This window comes from Ananas comosus, linkage group 3, assembly GCF_001540865.1.
Source record: "Ananas comosus cultivar F153 linkage group 3, ASM154086v1, whole genome shotgun sequence".
In the NCBI taxonomy this organism is placed as follows: domain Eukaryota; kingdom Viridiplantae; phylum Streptophyta; class Magnoliopsida; order Poales; family Bromeliaceae; genus Ananas; species Ananas comosus.
The window spans coordinates 850,311-861,121 of NC_033623.1; the positions used below are offsets into that span (position 1 = coordinate 850,311).

General features: G+C 36.5%; 1 protein-coding gene across 1 annotated transcript; it reads left to right on the plus strand.

Annotated features, from left to right (window-relative positions):
- LOC109707401 (putative disease resistance protein RGA3) lies at positions 542-4,049 on the plus strand. The gene has a single exon (XM_020228640.1). The coding sequence runs from the start codon at positions 542-544 to the stop codon at positions 3,872-3,874; it is 3,333 nt and encodes a 1,110-aa protein (XP_020084229.1). The 3' UTR covers positions 3,875-4,049.

A 10,811-nucleotide genomic window follows, 5' to 3' on the forward strand; every position in this document is an offset into this window, starting at 1 on the left:
CATTATTAAAACAGTGCTGCGACGCGTATTCCTAGAGAAGGTACGCCTTTAATACTGTTGATGAGCTGTAAGCATTATTATTAAATTTTAAATGCTACCTTTTAAATCCTAAATACCACCGTAAAATTCTAAATATCATAATTTATATCGTAAATTCTAAACCCTTGGAAGCCTCAATCTAGAAAAATTCTAGAATGCAACGGATATATTAGTGACGTGGCGTAATAAACCAATCAAATTAATCCTTTTAAGAATATATGTCCCATCATGATTGTAAAAAAGTATTTTTATTGTACTTTTGTTTAAAAAAAAGGAATGTGATTGGCTTGTTATTGATGACGTGGTGCAAGTATGACAGTGTAGAATTCCTCCTCAATCTAGGCTGTACTATTGCTGAAAATAAATAATTTTGGTAAAAGTCAGTCAACTCCAAGGTCTATCTTCTTCTGAATCAAAGAGCAGCGGCATAGATCTCTGGCCATAGTTGAACTCGAAATATTTTGCAAAACAAGAAGGATTTTGATCGAGCAACACCACACAAATGGCGGCGCTGGAAGTTCTCTTCGGAATCTGCGCGGAGAAGCTCGCCGCTCTGATCCACGACAAAGCGGCGGCGATTCTCGGGGTGAAGGAAGAGCTGGGGAAGCTGCAGAGGAGGATGGACCGGATCGACTGCGCACTGATCCACGACAAAGCGGCGACGATTCTCGGGGTGAGGGAAGAGCTGGGGAAGCTGCAGAGGAGGATGGAGTGGATCGACTGCACACTGAAGGACGCGGGATGGCGAAGGACCAATAAAGATGCCGCCACCACCACCACCAACTGCTGGTTGACCGAGCTGAAAAGCATCCTGCATGAAGCGAACGACGTGTTTGACGACTGCAGGTCCGAGGGCGGCAAGCTGCTCGACAACAAGCTGCCGTCCGCATCGTCAGGTCTGTCGATTCTCCGCCGCATCCCTTTGATCTCTAACTTCAGCTCAGTTCTAGTTCGTAACAAGATAGCGGAGAGAATCAGAAAGCTCAACGATAGAATTGACGAGGTTGGAAAGGACGGGTGGATCTTAAATCTTGAGCTGGCAAAGCCGGAGGGACGAGCGGCGCCGGACACGTCGGCCGCGCGCGAGACTTGTGAAATCATGGAAGCCGATGTTGTCGGGAGAGAAATCGAAGATGCTACCGACAGACTGGCGGAGGTGATAATCACGAATGATCGACGGAATTTTCAAGTGACTGCTGTAACAGGTATGGGGGGGATCGGCAAGACCACGCTCGCTCAGAAGGTGTACAACAACCCGAGAATTGGAGACAACTTCCAGGTAAGAATTTGGATTTGCGTCACCCAAAAATATTCAGATGTCAGACTGCTACAGGAGATCACTCGGAAAGCAGGAGGCGGCCACGGAAGTGCCGAACGGGTTTCGGAACTGCTCCCTATTCTCTGCCGGACTCTTGGAGGGAGGAGCATCTTTCTCGTGCTGGATGATGTATGGCAATCGGACGTATGGACTGATTTACTCCGAAATCCGCTGCAAAATGGATCAGCAGCTAGCGGATGTGTTCTGGTGACCACGAGAGACCAGAATGTTGCGATGAGAATGGGCGCGAAACACGTTCACCGGGTGGAGAAAATGTCTGTTGATTCAGGCTGGGAGTTGCTTTGCAAGAAAACCTATCTAGAAGAAGAAGGAGAAGATGCGCAAAGTTTGAGAAGTGTGGGGGTTCGAATTGTTAACAAATGCGGTGGCCTTCCGCTTGCAATCAGAGTGATTGCTGGTCTCTTAACCACCAAGGAGAAGAGCAGAAAAGAGTGGGAGAAAGTTCTCAGAAGCAATGCTTGGTCTATGAGTGAGCTCCCTGAGGAATTCAGGGGTGCTCTCTACTTGAGTTACGATGATTTGCCGCCTCATCTGAAACAATGCTTTCTTTCGTTATGCCTTTACCCTGAGGATGATGTACACTCCATTAGGGATCTTCGCAGAATGTGGGTGGCAGAAGGGTTCGTCGATCAAGTAGAAGGTTTATTAATGGAAGAGTTAGCCGAGCAATACTACTTCGAGCTAATACGAAGGAGTCTACTACAACCTGATCCTCGTTATGTGGTTCAGGCCAGGTGCACGATACACGATCTCTTGCGATCTCTTGGTCAATATTTGTCACAAGGTGAAAGTTACTATGGAGATCCACAGTGCTTGGATGCTACTGCAATCTCAAAGCTTCGCCGCTTGTCAATTGCTGAGAGCGGAGAGATTGTTACAATCCCTGGTCCAGAAACTGAGCGACTACGATTGAGAACATTACTACTAACTGCAAGTCCACCTAGAATTGAGCACAATCTTTTCTCTAGAGTTCCATACCTCCATATTTTGATTCTTAATGGACAAGGGATAGAATGCATTCCTGATAGTGTGGGAAGTCTAATACACCTCCGATTGTTAGATCTTGATCGGACTAGCATATCCAATCTGCCAGACTCTATTGGCTTCCTAACAAATTTACAGACTTTAAACTTACAACATTGCAATTTTCTGAACACACTTCCAAGGAGCATCATTCACTTATGCAGTCTTAGACGGCTTGGCCTTCTTGGTACCCCTTTAAGGCGTGTCCCCGAAGGAATAGGGAGACTGCAACTGCTCAATGACCTCGAAGGATTCATTATTAACGCGGGCGATAGTTGCAATACCGAACGAAATAGTTGGGACTTGGAAGAATTAAAATCACTTCGGCAGCTAAGGTGGCTCCAATTATCTATTTTGGGGGGGGAACGTAACGCAAATTCCGTGCAGTCCACGGATGACCTAATAGATCAACCGCTGACGGTAACTCATCCAAGGACTAGGGCTTCGGTACTTGAAGATAAAGCCTTCCTAAAAGAACTAACTATATCCTGCAGACCACAGTCAGAGAGGGGAGAAGTGCCGCCATACACAGAGGAGGAGATCAGTAAGATTGAAGATATTTTTGAGAAATTGCACCCCCCACCTTGTTTAGAAGTATTAGGGATCCAAAACTTTTATGGTCGGCAAATTTCGAGTTGTATGTTGCCGCCATCTTTGGGTACTTATTTTCCTTATCTAACAGGTGTGAATTTCATAGGTTTGCCACTATGCTCACAACTTCCACCTCTAGGCCAGTTGCCGCATTTGAGGTACCTCCGAATCAAAAATGCTTTGGCAATTGTAACCATTGGTCCAGAATTGCTTGGTAATGGGGTTGGTGATGGGGTGCACGCAGCAACGGCCTTTCCAAATCTTGAATTCTTTATCATGATAGGCATGCCTAATTGGGAAGAATGGACCTTGGTTGGCAGTGAAACAAGACATTCATCATCTTGTTCATTGCGAGTTATGCCTCGTCTAGAGGAGTTGCATGTAATAGACTGCCCAAAACTTAGAGCACTTCCAAAAAGTTTGCAGCAACTTAGAGCACTCCGGATTTTGCGGACTACAATGGCTCATAGCCTAAGTGTAATTCAGGACTTCCTGTTCATAAGTGAGCTTAGGATTGAAATGAATAATGGCATAGAAAGGGTCTCAAATCTTCCTTCACTAAAGAAGCTCATCATTTGGGACACTCCGGCTCTGAAGTGCGTCGATAATTTGGTTGCACTACAACACCTAGAGTTGCAAGATTATTCTATGGAGTCCCTCCCAGAATGGTTGTTGAGATTGGTCCAGCAGCGATTGCATCTTCGCGACAAAAACCTCCAACTTGTGATGCGCTGCAGTACCGCCGTAATTCAGAGATGCCTCAAGGGAGGGCCAGACTGGCCCATCATTGAGTGCTTTTCTTGTGTCAGCGCCTACACCGAAGATAGATCGGCGTATCTTGAATATACCAAGCAAAGTGGGTGTTATCGAACTAATCAATGAAGGTAACATCGGTGAAAACTTTCCTACTTCTCTTCTCATTTTCCTTTTTTTTTTTTTTTCTTTTTTCTTCTCGATTAGTTGTCTTGTACTTCAAACTTTATGTTTGGCATCATCTCAGATCTCAAACTTAACTGCTCTCTCTATGCTAGTTCATGATATTCCCTAGTTTTCTCTGTACTTGGAGGAGCTTGCAAAAGTGCCAGGCTAAATGCACTTTTATTGTTTTTTAAATAAAAATATGCTTCAATAAAAATTCAAATCACTTGAATTTTTAATTTATTTCAATTAATCACTCAGCCCTAATTTTCTAAATCTGTAAGCTTATGTAGATTCCTTTTTTTTTATTCTTTTTTTTTTTTTTCTTCCAAGGGACAAATCGATTTATAAAGCTTACAATAATATAAAGCGAGTGAAACAATACTACGGGGAAGCCCCGCCAAAGGGGCAAGCATTGAGAGATGTCCTCCAAAGCATGTTTGTTTGGATGGAAGTTGGTTGGAAGTGGAGAGGGGAAAGTCGTTTTCGCTAAAAATGATTACTTTCGTTGTTTGATTCGCCGTAAATAAGTTACTCGACTTAGTCTGAAAAGCGTAATTGACTTCGGCCTATCGTGGGCTGATGTAAATTACGATGAAGCGAGGTGAAAAAATAATAAAATAATATACTAGGTAAAAATAATTATATTTAAATATATTTAATTATGGTACTAATTATTCTTTTATTCAATTGGCATATTTAAAATATGATAAAAATTAATTAATTAAGTTTTAAAATTTCTTTATTTAGTTTGTACAATTAAAATATAATAGAAAATGATTAATTAAGTATTAATAATTTTTTTACTTTATAATTTTATTGTTTTATTATTATAATTTATGTATAAAAAAATATTTTAATTATTTTAAATTAAATTTTAATTATATAAAAATATANAAATGATTAATTAAGTATTAATAATTTTTTTACTTTATAATTTTATTGTTTTATTATTATAATTTATGTATAAAAATAATATAATTATTTTAAATTAAATTATAATTATATAAAAATATACTTACATTATTTTTACTTATTAAATTATTTATTATTTATATATAAATTGTAATTTTATATCATACACTTCTTATCAAACAAACAAGAGAACTAATGAAACTTCAATTCCACAACTGCGAAACAAATAGCCGGAAAGATATAGTTTTTATTGAACTTCACTTCAACCCAAAATTCACTTCAACCTAAAATCCAATTTCGGCAAAACAAATATGTCCAATAGTAGAAGAAACATGTCTTAAAAGATGGTTGCATGGCTCCCTTAAGGTTTCGTCTATGGTTACGAAAAAACGTGTTATCTGTAGAAAAAAAAATACAATAGAAAAATATTCTGCAATATCGCATTCCGCATACCACAGTTTTATCCTGTAAAAATATATAGAACAATATTTCAATACACCATAAATATTACCTTAATTAGTAAAAGGTATAGTTGGATTTTACATAAAGTAACCTGCTAAATAGGTTATCGATCGATTTGAATTAGTTAACATGATAATATTGGAAAAAAAAAAATAGTAGTATATATCAAATTTGTTAGTGTTCTATAAATTTTAAACTTCTTATTTAATTTTGTTACTTACCAAATTAGATAATACCGAATTTGTTAAGTATCCAACTAAAAAAAATATTAAATTTAAATTTAAGTTTTGAGTTTGGTATTGTAATGTAAAATTTTAATTTTTGAAATTTTAAATTTCGAATCTTAATTGTAATTTTAATCTTAAAGCCAAATTTTAATTTTTTATTTATATTGAAATTTTGAATTTGAACTGAAAGTTTTATGTTAAATTTGTGTTTTATATTAAAAAAATTGAATTTGATTTATAATTATGTTTTTTATGTTATTCCAAATTAAATTCACAGTTTGGATGTAATTTAAATATCAATTATTGTTGTAGGTATTTGAAAAGTTTATGGTACCCCTAGTTGGATAAAAATGGCCTTGTGGATCAAAACATACTGCAAAGACTAAAAAACCCTCTAGATAGGTACATGGTGAATGATATCGATGTCTCAGTAGTAGGTCATCTGAGTCATATTATATCTCAAACCACTAATTTAGAAAAATATATGTTTTCTCCTCGCCTTTAATACCAAATCGGACCATAACGCTGTAACAAGACCCAATTGAAAATATGACTAAAGGTCAACATGCTTGTAAAGCCTATCCCTAGTCCAATGGTAGAATCGAGCCAACTAAAGAGGCCTTAAACAAAGCCAAGATTTAAAAAAAAAAAAAAAAAAAAAATAGGTAGCATACTACCCATTTTATTTATTTCATTTAGAAATAAATTTAGCTGAGAATGTGAATCAACTAGGATTCGAACTTGGGACCTTGGGTACCAATCACTAAACCCTTTGACACTTGCTCTAGAAACGGTCGGTCAAAGCCAAGATATTGACCCTTATAATTTTATGTTTCTTCCTTTTCTTTTCTCAAAGCCTAAACAAATTTAAGGTATGTGAATTATTTGATCTTTATTAGTAACATATTACTACTAGAATAATTGAACAGTAATTGAATGATGTTTTTACGTATTTATTATCCCTTTCTTTCTCTACATTAATACACAACACGGATCTTACTTCTTATTTCTANTTCATATATATATATACACCTGAGCAAAGAATGATATGAAAGAACAAAAAAAATAATTCTATTTATTTTCATATGTAATATCGTAATTTTAATATCATAGTAAATCCAAATTATCATATATTTTTTGGTGTCCTCAACAAAAAAAATAGAGAAACATATTTTTATATGTTTTCGCTCCAAATTCTGTTGTGCCTATTGACCTTATATACGAAAACATACTGAACGGGCCCTTTGCCGGTTGGCCCGGTTATGCTTTGAGTTCTAGTGCCTGAATTTGGAGTTTAGGCCTTTGTAGCTTTTTAGGCTTTTGTTTGTAGTTTGATGGCATTTCTTAGTTGTTCTCTGTTCATCTAGGGGAGCATATCTACTGTATTTCTCCTAATATTTTTGAAGACTCTCAATATCCTTTTGTAATCATCTGCCACTATAGAGGGAGGGCTTATCAACTGGCTTGTTTGTCCTCTTTTTATTTGTTATTCACTTGTGCTGTTCCCAGTTAAATAAAACTTGCCTATACGTCGAGTGTTCTAGCTCCAAAAATATATATATATTCGTTTAGCATTGTATAAATTCGCTCCGTTCAGATTCGGATTTGAATCGTATCTTTTGACATCTCTAGTAAAGTTGTCCAGCCTGGCTTGGTATGACCATTGGCCATGCCTTTTTTTGAAGACGCGTCTAGTTTTATAGTGTTGCGAAAAAATTTTATGTCAAATAAGGTCTAATCAATCATTCATCAGATCTCATCGCATGTAAGGATTTTAAAACGGCGATGTATATATGGTTAAATCTTTTAAAAGGTTTTTGGAATGGGCCTGAAACTCGTGTTTCAAACGGAGAAGCCATTTTATCATGTATAGATATTGTTAGTTAATTCACGAATTTTTAAAGAAATAAATTAAACGGCTGTATTTGTATTTTTCCAAAAAATTCAAAAAAGCACGTGTTTTTTTGGTCAAAAATACTTATTTGCGAATAATTCGCGAGCTCCGAATTATTCGCCCAAAAATACAGTTCCGCTCTCGTGCCCGCGCCAACGCCCCTGGGTCGCGGGCCTCACGGTCGCGGGTCACAGGCCTCGCGGCTCGCTCACGCTCACAGTCGAGGGTCGCAGGCCTCACAGCTCGCCCAAAACAGAAAAAACAAAACTCTTTCCAAACGTTCACCACGCCCAAAATAGAAAAGAGATGAAAAGAAAAATCCTTTTCAAATGGTTCGCCCTGCTCCCCCCGTAAAAAAAATCATTCGATTAAAAAAATTTAATTTCTTATAGACTATCTTAATCTCTTATTTGCTTAATTATTTATTTATTTATTTTGAGTCATAATATAGTTTGTTATTTTTTTTACTTAATTAGCGAGCTTATCTCATCTCAAGCTTGGCTTGAAATTAATTTCAAACCTAAATTTAGGCTTAAGCTCGGCTTGAAATTAATTCGAGCCGAGCTCGAGCGAGCCTAATTTCGAGTCGAGCGAGCTCAAGCCCTAAACGAGCTGTTTGAAATTCTTAACACCGTGCAATCTATAGTTTAATTTTTATAAAACATTATCTAAAATTCGATACAAAAAATGTCTAATAGCTCAACATACAAAATGAATGCATGAAATACAATATTATAAGATTAAAAAAAAAGGAAAAGCGATTCTGTGAGTGAGTGAAAAAGAGAGAAAAAGAGAGAAATTAGAGTACAATTTTGCTGGTTTGATTTTGTGGGCCCAATAATCTAAATTCTATATACATATAATTAAAATACATAATATATATTATTTTATATAATTAAAATATATATTATATATAATTATATAGAGAGAGAGTTCGGCTACTATACTCTTATTAGTATAGACCCCTTTATACTCATAAGTTTTCGATTGTTAGATCTATACTTTTGACTATTTCCATCCGTAAATCATACTATTCAACCAATCATCCACCCAATCCTAGGGGACCACTATCATCCTAATTGCACATCCAACGGCCAAAAATTTATAAGTATAAAAAGGTCTATACTCAAAAGAGTATAGTAGCCATAGCCTATATATATATAGAATTAGATTACTATACTATTAATAGTACCAACCGCTTGTTATTAAGTTTTCGGCCCTTAGATGAAGGAATGTGTGGTCAGGATAATTGTAGCCCCTTAGGGTTGAGGAGGTGAGTAGTTGAATAGTATGATCTAATGGATGAAAATGATTAAAGAGGTAGATCTAACGGTAGAAAACTCGATAGCACCAAACGCTTGGTACTATTGATAGTATAGTAACAGAACTCTATATATATAGATAGATCTAACGGCAGATAACTCGATAGCACAAAACGATTGGTACTATAAATTGTATAATAGTCGGACTATATACATATAGAGAGAGAGTCCGGCTACTATATTATCGATAGTACCAAATGCTTAGTACTGTCGAATTTTTTACCGTTAGATCTACCCCTTTGAGCATTTTCACCCGATAGATCATATTATTCAACTAATCACCCACTCAACTCTAGAAAATCACTATCATCATAACCGCATATCCCTTCATCCAAAGGCTGAAAACCTAATAGCAAGTGATTAGTACTATTAATAGTATAGTAGACTAATTCTATATAAATATACATATATATATTTCGAGCTTTTCGAGCCTAATTCGAGCGAGCCCGGTAATACTCAAGCTTGGCTTGAAATTAATTTCGAGCCTAAATTTAGGCTCAAGCTCGACATGAAATTAATTCGAGCCGAGCTCGAGCGAGCCGAATATCGAGTCGAACGCGAGTCGAACACGAGCCGGCTCGCTCATTTGCCAGCCCTAGCTCCAATTAATTAAGTCAACCCAAGTGCCGTATATTGCGCGTGGTGAGCCGAGCCGAGCCGAGACCTATTATATGGACGTGCTTTAGAGGAGGAGCCATATGCACAAGCGCGTCGAATATATTTATTTTGGTCTTGAGGTCTTTTGAGAGATTTTTTTGTTCTCTGCTTTTCGACATTAATAAAATATTAGTTTTTGATCCGTGCGATGCATGGATAATATAATAATATAAAATAACAAAAGTTATTATGTGATGATAAAAAAAATTCTAATTAATATTATATTTTTTTAACAAATAAAAAAATATACTATCAATCTTAATTATAATACATATTAAAGTACAAAAGTTAGAGAAAAAAATTATGGACCAAAATAAATACTCAAGTAAAAAGCAAAATTCAACCCTATTCTATTATCTATGAATTGATGTGCAAAATAATTCACATTTACATATTGATGTGCAAAACAGAATGATAACTAAAATTGATATAAAAAATTACAAATGACATTAATATTTAAGAACTAACTCTAAGCTATTCACCACCTCTGGACGATGAAATTCAGGTATAATATACAGACAAATCACTCTGACTTTGATCTTCCATTTGTCGCCAAGAGGAATGATGTCATGTATAGAATCATGTCCAAGTGCCACATCCTGAGAACAATAAGACATCCAAGACAAAAAAATTAATACTTGCTTCGTATTTAAATAATAAAATGAAAATAATATGTTTTATTTTAAAGCATCGACATCTAAGAACTAAGAAAATTACATAAGGAGTGATAGTAGGGAAAAAAATTACGAAGTGAAAATTACAGAATGAGTGATAGTATGGAAGTGACATGCAATATCTATACTATTTATAAAGGCGTGAGGTTTGAATTTTTTCCTCTTTCCAAAAATGTCTATCTTTTTTTACTAATATTTTTATGTCCAGTAATTTTCAACCAATCATTTCAAATAATTAACTAAGTAATAATTTATTCCCAAATAAAGATATTAATTTTTTGCCATTAGATCTTATCTAATGATTGAAAATAAAAGTATCTGTCACTTTTTGTGACAATAATACCCTCGCATTTATATCATACTTTCTATCTATGCGTTTTTCAAATATTTTCCTTCTCACGCGGAATATTCGTATCCGCGATGGATCGACGGACGGCGATGGATCGCGACGCCCGTCGGGGGCGTGTTCGGCGGCGCATCGTTCGAGGCCACTGGGGCGCTCACAACGGTCTCTGGAGGCGCGACGTACGAGAGAGGAAGGGCGCTAATACCAAGAGTAGGGGAGAAGATGTTGGGGTGCTATGGTTACGAGAGAATGGAAGGGTCTATTGGGTTTATGGGTAGTTGGCTACTCTCCCTTTTCCCTTCTTTGGATGGTCCTGGCACATATTCCAAGGCTGGTGGTCTTTTAGCCTTAGGTGATTTGAAGTTCTCGCTTTGGAAGCTGGGGCCTTCGATGCCCTATGGATG

Bases quoted from the DNA above. Each gene is read 5' to 3' on its own strand.
- LOC109707401 (XM_020228640.1), top strand. From the start codon at position 542: ATGGCGGCGCTGGAAGTTCTCTTCGGAATCTGCGCGGAGAAGCTCGCC.